General features: G+C 33.5%; 2 protein-coding genes and 1 long non-coding RNA gene across 3 annotated transcripts in view; 1 reads left to right on the top strand and 2 right to left on the bottom strand.

Annotated features, from left to right (window-relative positions):
- The window catches only part of LOC140062277 (serine/threonine-protein kinase RIO1-like), a 40457-nt gene extending 31964 nt beyond the window's left edge, over positions 1-8493 (bottom strand). The window contains exon 1 of the mRNA XM_072108421.1: positions 8309-8493. Within this exon, the coding sequence (XP_071964522.1) occupies positions 8309-8346 (38 nt within the window). The 5' untranslated portion in view covers positions 8347-8493. The remainder of the gene's footprint in view (positions 1-8308) is intronic.
- A 218-nt stretch (positions 8494-8711) lies between these two features.
- On the top strand, positions 8712-21699 carry LOC140062099 (N-acetylglucosamine-6-phosphate deacetylase-like). Its single transcript, XM_072108151.1, has 10 exons — positions 8712-8914; positions 9312-9413; positions 9656-9694; positions 10887-11053; positions 14807-14973; positions 15860-15988; positions 16356-16463; positions 16767-16885; positions 17731-17887; positions 20912-21699. Exons 1-10 carry the CDS (start codon positions 8809-8811, stop codon positions 21045-21047), a joined length of 1230 nt encoding a protein of 409 aa, XP_071964252.1. The 5' UTR covers positions 8712-8808; the 3' UTR covers positions 21048-21699.
- Positions 17881-21596, bottom strand: LOC140062102 (uncharacterized). The gene is made up of 3 exons (XR_011847457.1): positions 21461-21596; positions 18424-18609; positions 17881-18154 (listed from the first exon to the last, which is right to left on the bottom strand). It is a non-coding gene; the product is annotated as an uncharacterized lncRNA (long non-coding RNA).
- Positions 21700-21722: the final 23 nt, after the last annotated feature.

The raw sequence follows: 21722 nt of genomic DNA, 5'->3' as shown, positions 1-21722 counted from the left end.
GTGGTACGGGAATATCCCAGGAGGAATACCGGCGAGGTATTGAGAATGGATACATGGATTGGTCTTGTGGTGATTGTATGTTGGCCGGCAATAACAAACAAGCTCACGATGTTTTTGCGGAGAATTTGGGAAATTTCGCTGAACCCGACGAATTTGTCGAAGATGATCTACCAGACCCATATCCGGTTGCTAATCCTGTGGTAGCTCCAGAGGATGAAGTGACCTACAGAGTTCTTCCAGGAACCTCTAACCGGGGCAAGGTATTTGAATTAATTATTTTTTTGCGTTTCGTGTTTTATTTAACAACAAATTATACTCAATTACTGTTTTTATGTTTTGGATCTGTTAAATTTTTACAGAGATGACCTAATTCAATTACATTATTATTAAATTACTTAATTAATATATATTTACAGATTCGGTTAAGTGCATTTATTTATCGTGTTTTATTTAACAACAAATTATACTCAATTACTGTTTTTATGTTTTGGATCTGTTAAATTTGTACAGAGATGACCTAATTCAATTACATTATCGCCACAAATTACTTAATTAATATATATTTACAGATTCGGTTAAGTGCATTTATTTATCGTGTTTTGTTATTTAACAATTCATTTTCTCAATTACTGTTTTTATAGGACACGTTGGCTGATAGCATCGGTTATCAGTACACCAAAAAGGTCGACCGAACCCGTGCAACAGTGACTTTGAGATGTGTAGTGCGTAATAAAAACGTGACATGCAAAGCGACAGTAACGGAACGTAATGGGGGATATGTTCGTGGGTCACAGGACCATGTCTGCGACATGATTCCAGGTAACGATTAAACAAAAGTTGACATCCTAATCATTTTCGTTATGCAAATCTACAAAAAATACATTACTCAATTATTATTTGTATGTACCTGATGTTCATTTATTTATATAATGTTCAATTTCAAAGACTCATCATTTCAATCAATTATCGCAAATTGTAACTAATAATTGTAACTATACCACACAAAGAGTGCTCAAGGCCCGTTAAAAAAAACCAATTCAATACAGAATACCTGGATTAATAATACTAGAGGGTGAGCTCGTGGTTTTCGGAATGATAATGTTCTCCTTATACGTTTTCTGTCGGTTACCATTATTAAAAATGCTTGACATTCGTAAAACTAAACTACTTTGTTTCACAGTGTTTTAGATGATTAATAACATTTTAAAGTACAGTTTTTATTGTTTGGTAGGGCCCTTTGCAGGCCCGTATCCAGGGGGGGTGCGTTGGGTGCAGACGCACCCCCCCCCCCCAAGTCCCAAAAGGTCCACTATTTCCTCGGTTGGTATTTTTTCTTGTCTTGTTTAACTAAAGACAATATCATTATATATATACAAAATTTACATTATCAATGGTATACAAACAAAAATATGCTAATATAAAATGAAAAAATACCGGTAATTAAATTACGGAATCTGAACTGACTACAAACTCGATGTAAAACATGCGCAGTCGATCATGTGACGACAAGCAATAGCTTAGCGCTTCATGTACGCGGTATGCGGTAAAGTGTTTGCTGGAAATACAGACAACTTTAACCGGCGGTAAAGACGTGTCTGGAAATACAGACACTATCGAATACGGCGCCTAAACAAGAGAAGGCCAACTCAGACAGCGTCGTACGACGCTGTCTGAGTTGGCCTCATCATGAAAGCGTTAAGTTCTGGTGTCCATCGTTCAACTAGCCCAAGCCACAACAGAGAGTCTTAAATCAGTCTTTAGAACGTCAAATAACGCAAATTTTTCCAGGGCCTTCGGCCCCTGACCGGGGGCCCTTGGCGGCCCCCTGGCCCCCAGCCATTTTTGCTTGCTTCGCTCGCACCCCCCCATTAGAAATGCTGCATATGGGCCTGCTTTGGGGAGGCGGAAGTCATTTGAGGGAGGTGCTTATTCGAGGGATATATGTTAAATTTTGTAGTTTTAATAATATGGTAACATTTATAATCAAATGAAAACCTCTAATAGATATGAAAAGTGCTAAAAGAATAACAAATGCTTGGTAAATAGATAACAGTGCGGTGAATTCTACTACAAATAGTACCGTATAATTGTGTTGTTATAAGTATGTGGATGGACGTTTATTAGATAGTTGGGTTGGGGGGGGGGGTTATTATTCAAAGTGATGTTTTATTAGAGAGGCGTTTATTCAAATGAATACCATCCTAATAATTATTAATACATTATTTAATTTAATCATCTTTTGAAACTAACTGCCGTGACAGAGTGGGCCCAAGAAAGAAGACATTATGGTACGGCTTGCAACATGGGCAGACATCTCGGTCCTAACGGGACACAGGAAGATAGCCTACAGTTATTCCTGCAAGCTTACTCAATAAAACTCAGCTATCGGGATTTCACTCGAAAAATGTCTTATCATCAAATCTCCCTATGTAATTTTATAATACTATTCCCCACAATATATTCTGATTCTTTATGGCGTATATTTAATTTGATCTTTATTAATTTGCAGTATAATTCCTATTATTTAACTACTGTACCTTCACACACGCGCTGCGGTATGTTTTAAAATAAACAAAAAACTGAAATGGCTATGATTAATGGCCTATATCTGATTTTTTTTTCGTTTTCCAAAAAACTGAAATGGCTATGATTAATGGCCAAATATTCTGGTTTTTTTTTTCGTCTTCCAAAGGGACACTGTATTGATTGATGGAAAGTGCCTGTTTCCAGTCACCTTTAGGGTCAAATCTATTATTTTAACTGCACCCTTGTGTATAAAAGAGAGAAAATATTTGAAAACAGGTTGTTGCAAGGTGAACTTATCTTAAACCTGGAAATTACTTTGACCTGGAAGAATTGAAATTGAGATGAAAATCTAATGTTGAAATCATAAATTGTGTTAAAAAACTCTTTATAATATCTTCCTAAGATAGAAATATGGAACAATACCGTCACTAATGTTATCAAATCTACGTTTCGCGGTACATCTCAGATAGATAAGGTAGGTATCCAAGGCGGAGATTTGTACCGAAGTTTTTGCATTGTGCTCGCCTATGTCAGAATTAACCATAATTTATATATAGATGCATTTGGATTGAAACCACCCCAATGTATTTTCTTAGAACCACTGCATTAACAATCATGTTCATGTTTTTAGGGCGAGAAAAGGTAGCGCTGATAAGACGGGACCTGAAGGCAGGCAGTTGATAAACCGTTTGATTCAGCAGCTGCAATGGTAGAGAAGGTAATTAACTAAATTGTCTATAATAATTTCTTAACTTTAAACTGCAGATACAAGTCGTAAACAAATATACACACATCCTCATCCTCCCTCCCTTTTTACGTTGCTTCACCAAATATCACATACCTTCTTATGCGCTCCTTGCTGAAATCGTTGAATTAAACTCCTGTGTTGTATTACAAATATTGTTTTTTTTTTTAAATACGTAAATTTCGTTACAGATATTGCGTGAGGATATAGGAGTGGGAAATGTCGCTCTACATCAGTCGCTACCAAAACCCTTGCTCGGCAGGCGAACTTAAAGAGGAAACATACTCGACCAAACCACCCAACAGATCTTGCATTTGAATTGGACGAGGAACACATCCCACCTGGTTTCCTGCGCTCAGACATCCACATCGATGGTTACCGCCACATCCTCTTGGCAACTGATGATATGCTGTTTCTGCTGCAAAGGTCGAAAGTTTGGTAACGACAAATGAATCTTTTCATTAAGCTAACATTTTTTTTTCATTACAGGTGTTCTTGTCTCTGAAGATCTCGTAAGGAAAAATATATGTTCTTTACAAATTGTTGTTTTTTGTGCCATTACAGGTACATTGATGGCACTTTTAAGGTGGTGAAGGATCCGTTCTACCAACTCTATTCGGTAAACGCGTTTGTAAAGTCTGGGGCTGCGCAGAAACAGGTCCCCCTGCTATTCGTCGTTGTGTCTGGGAAGGAAGAGGGTAGTTGATTACAACGCAGTACTTAGATCTGTATTGGAACTGGTACCAATGGTGAGCGTATTGAAGATAGTTGCAGACTATGAGTCATCTCTGTGGCAATCTCTTAGGACAGTGTTTCCAAGAGTGCGCCTGACTGGTTGCCTTTTTCATTTCACACAAGTAAAGTGATAGGAAAATTAAATTCTAACGAACATTTTTTTTCAACAGAGAAACCTATTTGCAGCAAAATAACACTTTCTTTTTTATAATTGCGGGTCGTCTAGGATTTTCATTGCCTGTATTATTTTTTTAACAGAAATCTAATTTTCCAGCTTTTTGTTTTTTTATAATTGCAGGCCGTTTTTCGAAAGGTCCAAGATTTGGGACTAAAACGCGACTATCGGACGGATCCAGGTACCCACATGATTGTTCGCCGGCTGATGACACTGCCTTTTGTTCCTGTTGAACGTGTTGAGCAAGTGTATATGGACATCGAGGATGTGGTTGTTGATGTTCCCGGCACTACGCGAGTTGATGCAAATCGAACCACCTGGATCTACGGAACCATGTTTACTCCTCGTGACTGGGTCGTTTATCGACAAGTTGTCCGTACAAACAACGACATCGAAGGGTGGCATCGCCGAATTAATTACCGTGCGAAACGTGGTAGGTGTTACTTCAATATTGAAGCTTAATTTAACATATTTTTTCACCTACACAGAAGAACAAAACGTTTTATTTAATTACATTTTTTATCATTAAAGATGTATTGTCCCTTGAAACACAGTGGCCATATCAAAGTAATATTAAAGTTATTCACTTTAAGTCGAAAATTTTAGCCAAAAATAAAAAATTTACGTAATTAACAGGTAAATTAGTTTGATTACATTTCATCTGGAAAATCGTCACGAGCGAAAGTAAACAAAGATTTCAAACCATGAGTATGCATTATGCATATGCTAAATCAGGATTGTTTACAACTCATCACGGTTAAGAAGGTATTTTCACACAGATCATGAGGAAATTTTATGATTATGCATACAGAGTATCCAAACAAGCGCGTTTCATTATGGGATATGTTTTGATTGAAAACTTTGACTGGAAGTCAAAGTTATTTTTTTAACAAAAAAACGTCTGTATTTCAGTTAAATTTTTTTTTTTTTCTAAAAATTTTTGGTGATAGTTAATAACTATTATGATACTTCAAAATGACCCATCTTTTTTCGAAATCTTTTATTTTTTATTTTTTTGGAATTAGTCAAAGGGACAATACATCTTTAAGTTTCTTGTTACAGTACTTGATGTGCGAGTTCCTGATATTCCTTTATATGTTTTTTTAGGTCACCTACAAAATGGAAGGAAAAACATTTAATTAAATTTTAATTTAATTTTTTATCACTGTGAATTTCTTCTTCTTTTACAGGCAAACTTCAGTTTTACTTGATGTGCGAGTTTTTGTATGAGGAGGGAGTGACAATATCGCTGACTGACAGCAGAATTCGTTTTTCAGCAGGATGTACAGCGTTTAACATCTCGACGAAGCATTGCCGCCAATGTTTGTTTGGTTCGATTGTGGGACGAGTATGGAGCCGGTGAGCGAGGTGTCCAATCCCTGATGATTGCAGCCAGCAGACTGATTAGATATAGTTAAAATGCAAATTAGAGTAATAATAAGACTGTAATAAAATAAAAATGGAAATTATAATTAACGATAACAATAATAAAACCTAGTATTTTAATACATAATTAATATTATGTATAAGTATAATTAATATAGTATATAATTAATAATGTATAATTAACGATAATAATTAAGAGGTACAACATAATTAATAAAAAAGCAATATATAATTAATAATGTATAAGTATAATTAATATAGTATACCGTAATTAATAATGTATAATTAACGATAATAATAATAAAAGCTAGTATTTTAATACTGTATATAATTAATAATGTATAAGTATAATATTAATATAGTATATTAATTAATAATGTATAAAATAATGTTATATAATGTACTTGTACTGTATATATGATTTGTAAATAAAAATACTTTTATAACACGTTTAAATTGAATATTGTTTTATTAATACTTACTGTACAATCTTACACTTTTTGCATAACTAATTTCTAAAGAACCACAGCGATTCCGAGTTTGTGTTAACAATACAATCACACAATGCCTGATTGGCGCGCCATAGAAATCGGTTGTGGCCGAAACTGTCTGTGGCCGAAACGGTCATATGCCACTAGAATAGAGTCTAATCCTTACTACTGTACAGTACTAGCTACAGTAGGCCTAGATAGTACGGTGTCTGATCATTTCGGCCGCCGGTTATGGAATACCCAAAATTATGAAACGCCAAAAAAGACAAAATATGTATTGTTCATTTCAGCCGCCAAAATCGTCAATATTGTTAATAACGTATGGCACGCCTTAATTGTCAAAAAAGGTGTATACATGTGCCTATCGCCTGAATAGACGTGTGTAAATGGTGTCAGATGAAATCGGTCGCGCTTGAAATCGATCGCGTTTGAAATCGGTCGCGATAAAATAAACATCCGGTATTTTGTATGGAGCGCCGCTAGATACGCTTTTTATCCTATTAGTTACGTTTGATATCGGTCGCGTTTTATTTTGGTCGCGCTATGGCGCATTAGATACATTTTTAATGAAAACGTTCATTATGTTTTTAGTTAATTTTGAATATTTGAATTTCTAATAATACTGTTTGACATTTTTTAAACCTCGATCGTTATTTTTTAAGTACAGTAAATATAAATATTTATCTCATTATTTATAAATAATTTGTGTTTCCATTTTATCTTACAGGTTTTAATGAATTGTAATGTGTTCTTTTAGCATGCCGTTGTTTAAGGTTTTGAAAATAAATAATAATTTAATAGTTAAACAAGTAGACGCGCCTATTGCGTATTTTTTAATCACAGTTAATTACGAAACTCGTTCTATACCTGCAAGTGGATACCAGCTCAATGAGGTTTATGCAATAAAGGAATTTGATGCATGATGATGATTTTTGCATTCGATATCCGCCACTCTGACGTGAGCATGGTTTTGGATAATAATAAAATATATAGATAATATTCCGTTATAAATCAATCTACCAGCCCTACAGTAGGTCTATCATGTACAATGACGATAGATGTGAGAATAATGTATTGATAATAAAGGTGGACACGATTCTCAAAGAGGTACTGATATTTAAACATTTAGATTTACGAACGTCGTATGGATGTTATGTGAGACTACTTACTTAATTATTTACATTAAATGATTATTGTAAATAAAGAAATAAAAGATATTTTTCAAATTAAAATCTATAGTATTGACGTACAGTATACGTAAATTATATACATCATTTCACAAAAACACGTGCAGGAGGCCTATAGACGTTTTAAAAGTATGGTTATTAGTAATAGACGTCATCTTTACCTGGCCATGGACAACGATCATACGTGTTTTGTCCATGATTTGACACACTAACAAGTGCGTGCTTTTTAAAAAGGGGAAACCCCGTCAGCAAAATAACACATTGTTAGAGGAAACAGCTGCACGATCATAGAAGGCGCATCTCCAATATGGCTTATTCGGGGGTTTATTTCAGTAACTCGCCTTTTAACCATCCGCATATAATGATCATTTTTACTAATAGTAACAACTATTTTTAATCACACAGCCGATTTATGACTTATGGGGGGATTAGTTTAGTAGTTTTAACTAAAGTATTTCTACACGACTTATTTTATTATTTTCACAGTGGTTGTTGTGGGTGGGGGAGGGGGGGCTGAAGGGCTGAAGGGTTGTAGGGCTCAGGAAGAAGCCGGCGAATGATAGTAAAATAGCGCAACTCTATACAAATCAAAAAGTATGATCGTTTTTGTTGATTGCTGCTTGCTGTTTGAATACGCACGTCTATTATTCAGGCGATAGGCACATGTATACACCAATTTTTATAATTGAGGCGTGCCATACATTAACAATATTGACAATTGTGGCGGCCGAAATGAACAATACATATTTTGTCCTTTTTGGCGTTTCATGATTTTAGGCGTTCCATAACCGGCGGCCGAAATGACTGGCGGCCGATATGCACTGTGACCGATATAGGCCTATCACAAGTTTGTGTACTACTATCTACTATCCATCTCTATATGATCTTTTACTTCCATGATCTAACTAGGCCTACCTAACCTAGCTAGCCTAGGCCTCCTAGCTTTAATAGCTAGGCCTAGGCCTCTAGGTGGGGGGGGGGGGGGGGTGAACCGGCCTAGCTAGTAGTAGACTAGTAGTACTACTATAGTAGGCTAGCTGGCTGGATAACGGTGTTTACTTACAGTTCTGTAACATCGTCAAATTGTCCTTCTTCAGACATATTGCCCACTACAATTAACACTCTAAGTTAGTTTAGTTCTTCAAGAGACAGTATCTAGTACTATCTAAGTTATTAAATGAAATCATAAACGTCAATTGGGAGTTTTTATTTCTTATTTATAGCTTGTCGTTTCATAACCATGTGTAACTGAATCTACTCAAGCGTGTCATTGTGACCTTTTATGGATTTAATTTAATTTCACCTTTAAAATTATAGGCCTAATAAAATAGCGTTATATATGTTATTACATTGTAATAATATAGAATTTATAATATGTATTTAAAAGTTTCAAATGGCTTAAAGTCATAAAATATGCTATTACTATTCGTTATGTAAAAATTAAACAGAACTATTATTGACCTCGTACGTAGGTAAAATAATAAACAAAAGGAGGGCCTACTAGAGAGTAGTTAGAGTGTAGAGAGAGTTTTAAGTGTTTTTAAGCCTATCACTTTATATGAAATGGAGGAAAATATAACATGTATTACATGTAAACATGTTGCACTTCCAGGAGGTGTAACATCAGACGAAACTACACATATTATTATTGAAGATGGTATAATTACAGGTACCCGTGTGTTCTGGTGGGCTGTGTGTTAATGCTCTGTCTGTGTGCTGTGTGTTTACTACGGTCTGTCTGTGTGTTGATGTTGTGTATGCCATGAAGTGTTTCTGTTAGCTTCCCGTGTAGGTTAGGGCCCTGATAGACTAGTAGTACTGTACTAAATAAAATTCAAGAAAGGAAGCCCTCTCATGTAGTAGCTATAATATTAATAATAGGAGGACCACCTACTACTAAAAACTCATTCCCACCAGTGAGAAGGCGAGATTTGAAACATTTGCAAAATGTTTATTTAAATTCGTTTAAATTTATTTATTTTCATCATTAACTTTGACACATACACACAGCATTTTGTATAAATTCTATTCTACTGACAATTAAATTAATTAATTTCATTTTTCAGGTTTATTTAATCAAGAAACAGACATGGTAAAAATGGCAAAACATCATTATGCTGCTGATATAGTTTTGCCTGGCTTTGTAGATATACACAACCATGGAATGGGTAAAATTAACAATCGCAATATGTTTAATTAATCTCACATAAATTGCACTTGATAATGATTTGTAAACACATTACATTCATTTTCCTTTTTTTTTAAATATAAAGTCATTTAAAGTGTACGTAATATCACAGAATAACAGTAAGTAGGCCTAATACATTTATACATATCATGTAAACATATTCAAGTATTAAAAGATAAACTTTTAAAAAATAAATTTAAATTGTTTTTATTTTTTAAATAGGTGGTGCAGAAGATCTTGTGAATTTTTGGCAAAATGCAGGTATATAAATACAATACTGTCTACGCTATCAAACTAGTTTGACAAAAAAAGTGTGATGTGCCCAAATATGTGATATCATCTGATGTCCATATTTGGGCACATCACATTTTTATGTCACATAAAGTTTGATATAGACTTGCCCCAAGTCTGTATTATCTTTTTTTTTTTATTTATTTTTTTTTATTTCGACCGCGATTTTTGTCTGAAAATACAGACTTGTGAAACACGTATAGAAATCGATTTGCAGACCGCAAACATCCGATAAGAATGACGTAGGTTTCCATACCGTATTTGGCTATATGGGGCGAGTGGTATGTAAATATGGATTTCGAATCAACCAATGATCATTTTGTTTCAAAATGAAAAAGATCGAGACGTACCAAAGAATAAGTTCTTTGGACGTACGTACAGTGCTGCTGAATGTACGATCGAGACTGTTGAAATATAAAATCGTAATGCCAAGTTGTTTTGTTTATTAATTGTTTAGTCCTTGGCCTAGGCCTCTTTCGTAGGTCCCACTCAACTCGCACGTATGACCTGCCAAATAAAACGCCAATAAAGTAGCCCACCACCTCCGGCACACAACAGGGCTACACCACCACACAGAACAGGACAGGGTCTGGGTGGGAATTAAATCAAAATTATCTCCGCGTAATAAATGACCCATTCAATGTTTGATTTGCGGAGAAGCTAGCCTATCATATCAAGACGAGTTTTCATGTTCTTGGGAAAAATCCCATCAAATGTTTACCAGACTACTAGGCATATAAAATAATTTCTAGCCTTCTGAAACTTTCATAAATGTACCGAAGTTCACATTGTCTAAACGTAACATAGCGCATGCGCATCATCTTAGTTGTTGATCGAGTCTTTGGAAATTCTGAAATATGAATATTAAAACAGTGTACGAGTGAGTAGCCAATCGCATGCAGCTGAAACTAGTCAACCGGATAATCGTATCCACCAAGAATTCTTGGTGTCAAACCACGTGGCTTGTGCGTGTTTCCCCAGACGGAGTATCCAAAATCAAGTAGAATACGTATGAAACACCATATGTGCCAAAATATTTATCTTTTTACTAATATTAAGACAAAACTCCGTCTGGAACCCAGACTAAGTTTGATAGTGTAGACAGAGCTTTATACCAGTAATAATAACTGGTAATGGTATTGATATTGTTATTCCTCCTCAGAATATACTCAACAGCGACTGCCTAAATACGGTGTGACATCCTTTTTAGCAACTTTAGTCTTTCCTGAGACGTGTTTTACTGATGGAACAATGGAAACCATTCAATTTGTGGAATCTATTGTTGGTGACTCCAGCAGGGGTGCTGTGTGTCAAGGGGTTCATGCAGAGGTCAGCCAGAGTTCAAATTCTACTTGTTTTTTTATTTATTTATTAAAAAATCAGCAAAAAACAGCCCAAAAGGATACCATAAGCTAATGGGCCAACGCAGAAGTGGGAACTTCTTGAACTATATAAATATTATATATAAAGTATCTCTTCTGAATCTGAGATCTCGGTTCATGAATTAAACTGAAAGATGAATGCGTATCACTTTGATTGTTTGTTACGTGTGTGTAGTACACTAAAAAACTAGAGTGCTGCTTCAAACAAATTACATGAAAAACAATAGCATGAAAGCCCTAATAGTGGTCTTCTAGTTAGGTCATCTGTATATCAAGCGGAACTTTCCGAGTTTGAATCTCGGTTGGGGCAGCATTTTTTTCATTCTTACAAATTTCTTCATCTTTATCGCTTCAAATTAATTCATTTTCAGAATGACTAAAAGAAAAATTCATGTCATTAAATTTTTAAATACAATTTTAATATTAAACTAGACATGAAACTCGTCACTTTGACGAGTTAGTTATCCGCACCACGACAAACGCCACGTGCACGTCTTACGTTGGAATATTGCACACAGATAAAGATTATGGCATTATGACAAGAACTGAAGAATATGATATGCTGTTAGTGCTGAATTCTGTCAATTTCGTGTCATATAGTATATACATGCAAACAGTATAATCTGTATACATATTACATACAGTGTAGAATAGGTGAAATTACGGGACCCGCCATTTATTCCAATTTTTAACATGGCGACGGTATCAAAATGAAACACTTAGATAGCAATTTCAGAGGGAAATTATCTCAGGAACAACATATTAACGTGTAGAAGAAATTTGAATACGTAAAATATTGATGCGCACCTTTTTAAATGTGATGAACTATTACGCAAAATATGAAAATACGACTTTTTTTATTCAACTGGCCATATGATGACGTCACAACATCCGATTGGCAAAATGTTTACATGAATTCGTATCTACAATCCAATAGCTTCCATAAAACGTTTTAATCGTGATTATCACATTTTATTCTTACGAGCTATTACAGATTAAAATTTACTGTAAAGATGAAATTAATGACCCACGTAATTAAAATTTTTAGGCATGATGACGTCATAAAAATTAAAATATTTTTATCTCATGCTAAAGAAAGTTGATTGACCTACACAATATATAAATGTAGGAGAAAAAGGAATACAGATAAGCGTGATGCGCTCCATTGAATGTGATGAGCAATAACGAAAGAGACAAAAATCCTATATTTTACATTCGTGTGGCCATACGATGACGTCACAATGTTTTTTTAGCCTTATCGATGCATGATCCGATATCTACAACTCATCAACTTCTAGATTTTGTAATAAAAATAAACGGTTCACGGTTTACTTTAGAAACTATGACTGTTTAAAAAAAGACATAATTTTGACGATTTTTTAAGCTTTTTCATAAAAAACGCGCATGAAATGTTTAATTCAACGTGTTCGTATGGCGTTATTTAAATTGGAAAAGGTCTAAATTGTTTTCAAAATTACTAGGAAAGGCTTGAAAAATATGATTCAAGAGAAAAAAATATGTTTTTAACGCTACGTGCGCACCGCGTGCGTAAAAAATTGCGCGCCCGTGGGAATTTTTGACATGCTCAAAATGACAAGAAACGCATAAAAAGTTGATTAGAAATTAATTTTGCGCATTTTGAAATTTTAAATGCGCGTGCGCGCGTAACTTCTTGTGAAACATGCCATTTTTAATCCGTAGAAAGTTTGCCCCTGATATGACTTAAATTTTGTCAAAGTGTCAATACTAAATGACTTTTAGTTTTTAATCTATGATCAATCATTGAAATTCATAAAATTGCGCGTAAGTTACATTGCGCAACTATGACGTCATTCAAAAATAGGAGGTGCACAACTTCACGTAAATGCCCATATGTTGTCAAAGTTATGAAATGTTATGTTTACACATTTTAGAGAAACGCGATCCACAAAAAGGAAGGATGGAAACGAGAATAATACAGAAACTAGACATGAAACTCGTCACTTTGACGAGTTAGTTATCCGCACGACAAACGCCACGAGCACGTCATGCGTTGGAATATTGCACACAGAAAAAGATTATGGCATTATGACCTGAAGAAGAATATGATTATGTTATTATTGCTGAATTCTGTTATTTTGTGTCATATAGTATACACAGTATAATCTGTATACATCACATACAGTGTAGAATAGGTGAAATTACGGGACCCGCTATTTATTCCAATTTTTAACATGTTGACGGTTTCAAAATGAAACCCGAAGGTAGCAATTTCGGAAGGAAATTATCTCAGCAACAACATATTAGCATGTAGAAGAAATTTGAATACGTGAAATATTGATGCGCGCTCTTTTAAATGTAATGAATTATAATGCAAAAGATGAAAATACGACTTTTTTTATTTAACTGGCCATATGATGACTTCACAACATCCGATTGGCAAAATGTTCACATGATTTCGTATCTACAATTCAATAGCTTCCAGAAAACGTTTTAATCGTGATTATCACATTTCATTCTTACGAGCTATAACAGATTAAAATTTACTGTAAAGATGAAATTTATGCAACATGTAATTTAAATTTTTAGGCATGATGACGTCATAAAAATTAAAATATTTTTAACTCATGCGAAAGACAGTTGATTGACCTAGACAATATCAAAATCAGGGTGAAAATGGAAAACGGATAAGTGTAGATGCGCTCTATTAAATGTGATGAGCTATGACAAAAGATACAAAAATCCTAAATTTTGTATTCGCGTGGCCATACAGTGACGTCACAATGTCCGGTTAGCCATATTAATGCATGATCCGATATTTACAACTCATCAACTTCCAGAATATGCAATAAAAATAACTTTCACCGTTTGGTTTAGAAACTACGACTGTTTAAAAAAAGGTATAATTTTGAAAAATGTTGACAAATTTTTGAACTTTTTCATAAAAAACGCACATAAATTATCCAATTCGACGTGCCCGTATGACGTAATTTTAAGTCGAAAATGTTTAGAAATTGGTAAAATTACTAAAAAAGGGTGGAAAAACAAAAATCACGGAAAAAAAATTGTTTTCAACGCTACGTGTGCACCGCACGCGTAAAAAAATGCGCACGCGTGGGAATTTTTGACATGCTCAAAATGACATGAAACGCGTAGAAAGTTGATTAGAAATTGATTTTTCTCAATTTGAAATTTTAAACGCGCATGCGCGCGTAACTTCGTGTGAAACATGCCATTTTTTTCCCACAGTCAGTTAGCGCAAGATATAAATTAAACTTTTGTTAAGTTTCAATTTAAATTGTTATATGGTTTTCGATCTATATTAAATACGCGAAATTCGTAAAAACGCGCGTAAGTCATGTTGCGCAACTCTGTCGTCATTCACAATAGGAGGTGCACTATTTCACGTGAATGCCCACATGTTGACAAAGTTATAAAATGTTATGTTTACACGTTTTTGAGTTACGCGAGACACAAAATTGACAGAAAGAAAGAATAATACAGAAAAAAAAAAAGATGATTTCATACAGTTACAAGGAGTTATCCGCTGAATGCGGATAACTAAAAAAATGTTGATCTCGTACAATAACAAGGAGTTATCCGCTTGGTATACCAAGCGGATAACTAATAAATTCAATTCAACAATTGCCAATTTCATCAAATGCCATACAAATAATATCAACTTATAAAACTTGTTTACAACTTTAACAATTATTTGTAGGGTCCTATTGTTAATGATTTAGGTGGACTTCCAAAGGGTAACAACCAGATGTCAATGACAGAGTTTAATCAACTACTAGACTCCATGCCCAGCTGTAAACTGATGACAATTAGTCCACACATTGATGTGCAGTCTGGATATGAGAAGATAAACGCATTGGTTCAAAGGTCATTTGAAAATGTATTTCTATTTCTTTAAATGCTTTATTTTGAACATTTACTAATAAAAAGATTGAAAATGTCAAGAGTACTAACACAAAACAAACTAGAAAGCCACTCCGAGAGTGCATACCTCCGCCTACTGTAAATTCTCCTACATAAGATTTCTCCGGTTAAAAAAAAAAAAATATGTGTCTTAATGCTGTTTCTGATTTAGGCTAATTTAAATACAAGCATGTGTATGCGAGTTTGGTGTAATGGTTATGTAACAAGCCTTTCAACAATTAAGTTAACAATAGCTTCAGTTGACTAACAATAGAACAGCAACGCGAAAATGAAACGAGTGAATTTGAAAAGAAATAGGTTTTGTAAACTACTCGCATAAAAAACGTGCACATTAAATAAAATTATGTTTTAAAATTACAAATCAGAAATTATAACTCTTGCCTCTTGTACAAAAATGAAGTTTTTTGGACAAGTAGTTTTCGAGAAAATGGAATTACAGTTTACTTGTTACTTTAAGACTGCTCGCCGGCTTTTGAAAAATTTAGTCCTATCTTTTAACACTAGCAGGTCTGAAAAGTATACTAAAAAGTGGTCCAGAATTGGGACCGTGGTCCGAAATGGTCCCAAAATTTAATGGAATCGTCCTTGACCACATATCTATCTGTACATTCATTTTGGTAAAGACCTTGTAATTACTTTTTGAGTAATCCTGCTAACAAACAGACAGACAAACAAACACACGCGATCGATTACATATACCTCCTTGGCGGAGGTAAATAATGGGTCAATCCAAAATTTAATATATATATTAAATAAACATTACAGCCTTATATCAATCCTTTATTTCAATCCTATATTTCAATCTTATTCAAACCTTATTTTATGATAGGGGAATTGTTCCATCACTCGGTCACGATCGTGTTGCGAGCGAAGCTGAAATTCTCGGAGCTCTTCAAGCTGCTCATCCTACGCAGTGTCATGTGACTCACCTGTTTAATGTTACAAACTTCCATCACAGGTAGTAACTTTAGACTTAATGGACCACCTTCTTTTAAAAACCATATTGAAAAGCACAACTTCTTTATTAATCAATAATCTATAAATGGTCTTTTTTTTCATTGTAGCTCTTAATGCAACCATATCAATAAAGTAAAACTTCTCTGACTTGCCCAATGTTAAGCCTTGTCTACACTATCAAATTTTATGTGACAAAAAATGTTATGTGCCCATGTACTGTATGGACATGATGATGTAATATCACTACCATATTTGGGGATATCACTACCATGAGCACATGTACAGTATCAATTTTATTTGGTCAAACTAGTTTGATAGTGTGGACAGAGCTGTAGATATTCAACATATTATTTTTTATAACTTTTTAGAACACCAAGTCTTGTCAACTTTGGACTAGTAGACGTCTTCCCAAATATTCCAGGGTACGAGAGGTTAGCGCCCCCAACTGTAGAAATCATAGGTGACATGTGTCACGTGTAAGTAAATATTATTATTTGAAGGTATAGCAATGGTAGAAAGTGGTCTTAAAATAATTTCCATTTATTATAGAAATTTGTGTTGCTCTGAGAATACAAAACAGAAAACAGTGAAAAACCATGACAAAAATCATTCTATAACATTCAGTGCTCTAATGACAAATGGGTTATATTTTGTAATCTATTTTTTATGAGATTCAATGGATCGTAAATGTCTTTCGCTCCTAAGACACTCACAGTATTGTTATTTTTTTATTAATTTTCCTAGATTAATATATAGTTTAACTTATTTTTTTTTTACAGACATCCATTAACCGTTGGCATATTACTAAAAGCTAGGTGCTTTAATCAAATTGCATTTATATCAGATTGTACGGCAGAGTCAGTCCCAGGAAAGAAACTTAGTTATAGTGGTAGAACAAGTAAGTAAATGATGCTTCAGCTGCCCAAACTTTTGGGGTGGGGTGTTAAAGTTAGTCTGTGGAGGGCCTAGCTTTAGGCTGGTTTGAAGACTTAAAATGTGTTGTTCATGACCAACTCCAGTCAGAATAAATTTTTTTTATAAAGGTGCACTCCAGTGAAACAACCTTGAACAGATAAAAATCACAAAAAAACACACTTTTATAACCATTATTACTGAAATATATTTGTACTAAATGAAAAAGTTAAACCTGATCAAGACTTACTTTGACATAATTTAGTTCAGTCACTGACTTGAGTCACTAATCCTAATAATAATTAAATTATAATATATAAATCCAAAGGCAAAATACTGAAAAAATGTGGATATCCGTGGCTGGATCTCAATGGAGATACAAAAAAAAGCAAAAAGCTAAATCAAAACAAGTAAAACAGCCAGAAACATCCTATAATGGAGAAAGGCTACCTTCAACTTCAAAAGTAATTTTAATAATTTAGTTTTTTTCCTCTGAGGGGAAAAATGTCCTATGGGAAAATTATCTAGGTGGAAACAGTCCAAATGTCACGGTTGGTAAATTTCCTTGAGAAATAATAAAATTTCCAACATAACAAAACTAAAATATACAGACAATCAAATAATAGAAATAATACAGGACAATGACACCAAAAGTGAACTAATTCACTGTCGAGTGGGATTATACATAATTAACAACAAAAAGTAAAAGATAATCTTAAAACTTAATAATAAAAAAAACCCTTTATTTTAGGTTAAACATTTATTATAAAGAAATCATAAACCAATAATTGCAGTATTTGACCTTTGACATGGATTCTTTTATTTCTATAGTGGAGGTTTCAGCAGATGGCAAATGTTTATTTGTTAGTGGCACTTGTACTTTAGCTGGCAGTTGTTGTACAAGTCATGATGCTTTCAAATCATTGGTTAATATCTTTCATATATCAATTGGCGAAGCATCCGCTATGGTTTCTGAGACACCAGCACGGTATGTAGACCACTTTTGTCAGTTGTAACAAGACCACTACCACTTTTGTCGATTCAGTTTCATTGGTTGGCTATCATACTTGCCAGTTTCTATCAAACCCTCAACTGGTGCTAACTGCAGTTGAATAGATTCTTTAGTAACTACACATTTATTTACTTTTAGATTCATATTTAAAGATGTATTGTGCCCAAAAAACATGAAAAATGAAGATTGCTAAAATCAGAATTTGAATAGGCCATTATGCAGTTTTGATTTGATTATTCACTTCTGTAGAAAAAAAAACAACAAAAATTTATTTTATTTATTTTAATTTTTTTATTTTGTTCAGTTGTCAACCAACAGCGATGAAACCGCCACTAACAGGTTGAATCTAAACATAATAAACTATAAAATGTATTCAAATAAACAACAAAAACATAAACAAAGATCACAACATTAAAGAGATTTAACAATTTTACCCTTAAATACATTTAAACTATCATAAAATAAAGTAACAAGTAACCTATTAAATGTGTTAGGTAACCGCTGAAAAATACCTCGTTTTGTGCATTCAACACAACCACAAGGAACGTGAAACACTTGCTGCGAGTACGAGTTGGTATATTCAACTTAAACAAAGCATCCAGGTGGGGGCGCACGACTGAACGGTACAATGATGTTAATGCTCCACCATTACCCATGAATCTACAGTTCCTCCATAACAAACCCAGCATTCTATTTGCCTTAGATACAACATAATTAACATGTAAACAAAAATTTAACTTACTATCAATTAAAACTCCTAAATCCCTTTGAGAATTAACACAATCTAATTCCTAATCATTCAACTTATATTTGGTTATAATAGGCTTTGTTTTCAGAGTGATACACAAAGATTTACATTTGCTTATTTTTAGGTTATATGCATTCATGCATATAACCTCTTGATTCTGTCAAAATCTTTATTTATTTCTTTATTTATTCTTTCCTTAGCACTATTTTGTCCGTGAATTATCTTGGCATCAGTTTCATCTATCTAAGTCAATTTTTCAGAGTGTATTCCTTATGGCCAGGAATCGATGTGGTTATATTTTCACGATGCGTAATCAAAAATTTTTTACGAAATCACGTTTGTAATCATATCTTCACAAGCATGAATCACAATTAAACAAAATTTGGTACTCATAAATTTCAGGTCATATTTCATCACATGGCAATACACTTACGTGCGTAGCGCATATAACGCTTGCGTACGCGCGCTTAAAATGTTCAAAATTGTCAAAATTTATTTTCGATGAAATTAGAGTACGTTTCAGGCAATTTTAAGCGTTTAAAAAATTGCCATGAGTGCGCAGATTTCTGCACGCGCACTGCGCGTTATACGTTAATGCGCACTCTTTTTGTCCGATTTCGGTTGTACAACCTTTCTTTAATAATATCATCATATTTTATTCACTTTTCAACGCGAAATTGCCTTATACGAGCACGTCAAAAGTGACAGGCTACGCACGTGTAAGTTAACAAAATGGTGAAAATATGCTAAATTTTAAAATTAATATAGATCGTCAGAATGCTCGGGAACACATATTTTTTATTTCATTTTCTTGAAGTGTATGTATCTTATGTATGATTTATTATTAAACTAAGGGAACAAAAGTTGATTAAGCCATAATTAATTGCATATTAAATTTAAAAAAATTCATTTCGACAATCAAACAAATTATGACATTTTCTTAGGCCAAAATAACAAACTTAACATTAACTTTCTTCCTTCAAAAGTTCATATATTAAAGTTAAAAGTATATAGTTTGACAGTGCATCATTGTTGTACATTTTTAGAGATGTCATCATAGTAAAAAATTATAATTCATTGCGGTATGTAATAATCTATCTGCACCAAAGTGGTTACTGCATAGTAAATACACGGAGGAATTTTTCTACAATTTTTAGTCAGTTGTGTATGGCTCGGTGGTGTGTGCTCGTGTCTATGGCACTCAAGGTACCGAGATCGAGTCTCACCTTGGGAAACGAAATAAGATTTTTTTTTATTATCCGTATTGTTTGTTCAAATTTATTTCTTAGTGTATATATTATACACATGATTTATAATGAAATCTAGATAAAAAATAACTTATGTCTTTATTATTATGTAACAGCAAATGTGGTTTATGACATTATACGCAGAGGGATCTTTGATCGGATTGTGATACCGGCTATTGTATTCGCGTTAGCAAGGTCCTATCATATATTATAAATAATTAAAGAATCTGAGAAAATCAATGAATCAAAATATCTTTTAAAAATCAATTATCTTTATTTAAATCAATGCATATAACCTATAATTCGTCATAGTGACGAATTAAATCTAGTTAAATAATTATTTCACTTATAAAAAGACAAAAGAAACAGTTAATTTAAACCAAAAAGTATTAAGTATTTTTTGCTTTTTTTAGGATTTTTTTTTAGATCCACTTTTTGGTCATGAATAACTCTTATGTGACATTAAAATTGAATATTCAACAACAAATTTAAACAAATAAATAATTGTTGGACAATATATCTTTTACAAAAGGGAGGAATCCAAAACGAAGAATAAAAAATAAAGTTTAAAAAATTGAATCATAATGACTAGCCTCATTCTTGTCACAGTTTGTTTTATATTATCATATATAAAAATTATCAATGTACCTTAGTTTTAGTAATACTTTATATCCTTGTGGTTATACCCAGACTAAAGAATGATGACATCATCATCATTCACCTAGCTGACATCGCCTATTGTACCCAGTTATAACACTAAATAGAAGTTATCAAAGTGTTTACACAATTACCATTACTTTTGTTTTGTTCCTGGGTTATAGATGACGGATATTGGTTTTCACTTGTGGGATATGTTTTTTTACACAATCTGTTTGTATAACCTATTAACAATCAATCTATCTAACACGTCTATTTACAAATGAACTTTATTTTGCATTGTTGAATATTTGCGAAATTTAATATTGTTTTTTTTTAGATTTATTTCTTTGAATTTTTATCTTACAGCATTGCGCATCTAAAAAATGTTGGAAAAGTAGACATTGGATACAGGGCAGATCTATTACTTATGGACGAAAGTTTAAATCTTAAACAAACTTTTATTGCTGGCAAGAAATGTTTTGATTTTGATTCTGATAGTTAGATATCCGCATGTCTATTAAATATGGATTCTTAGTACTACAATGTTTTTTAAAGAGAAACCGGACTCCATTAAAGTTCGACTTTACACACCATTTCTGAGAGGGATAGATATTTGTTTGTTGTTGAAGTAGGTATGGCGTCCACAGCATTCTTTTAAGCCAGTGAAAGTTAATAGTACTGTAATAATAAGTTGGATAAGATGAAATGATGATGAACTGAAAGTAACCGGTTTATGGCATTCATTTTTCATAATATAGTATGCAAGTTTGAAAAAAAAATTTAATGTAATGGGTCATGGGGTGACGTAATACATATGATGTAATAGTATTCAAAATCATTCCAGGTTAATTTTTAGTACTCTCTCTAATTGTTTTTTGATGTAAAATGTAAATAGTCAACGGAGTTTGTACTTACTATGTACTTTGGGATCCAGTCCATACCAACATCGTCATGGTTCAGTGCTCATTTCTACACGTTTAGATGATGCTTTGCTTTTCTTCTAAAAAAAACAAAACATAGTTGTGGTTATTATTAAACCACTTTACTACTGTAAAAGCAGGGTGTGGGGTTTGTAAGGCTGGTGTAAAAAACCGAGAGAACATGAAACATTCAACGGGTTTTTTTCTTCAATAAAACAACATTATATCAAATTATTCAGTTTCTAATTGGTTTAGAC

Source organism: Antedon mediterranea, chromosome 11, assembly GCF_964355755.1.
Source record: "Antedon mediterranea chromosome 11, ecAntMedi1.1, whole genome shotgun sequence".
In the NCBI taxonomy this organism is placed as follows: Eukaryota; Metazoa; Echinodermata; class Crinoidea; order Comatulida; family Antedonidae; genus Antedon; species Antedon mediterranea.
The sequence above is the reverse complement of the archived record's forward strand: the minus strand, read 5'-3'. Positions and strand labels throughout refer to the sequence as shown.

What these genes read in the sequence shown, in the direction of transcription:
- LOC140062099 (XM_072108151.1), top strand. Translation starts at nt 8,809, where the DNA reads ATGGAGGAAAATATAACATGTATTACATGTAAACATGTTGCACTTCCA. An exon ending in TATACACAACCATGGAATGG is followed by an intron (nt 9,414 to 9,655) that starts GTAAAATTAACA and finishes TTTTTTAAATAG; the next exon opens with GTGGTGCAGAAGATCTTGTG. An exon ending in GTTTCTGAGACACCAGCACG is followed by an intron (nt 17,888 to 20,911) that starts GTATGTAGACCA and finishes TTTATCTTACAG; the next exon opens with CATTGCGCATCTAAAAAATG.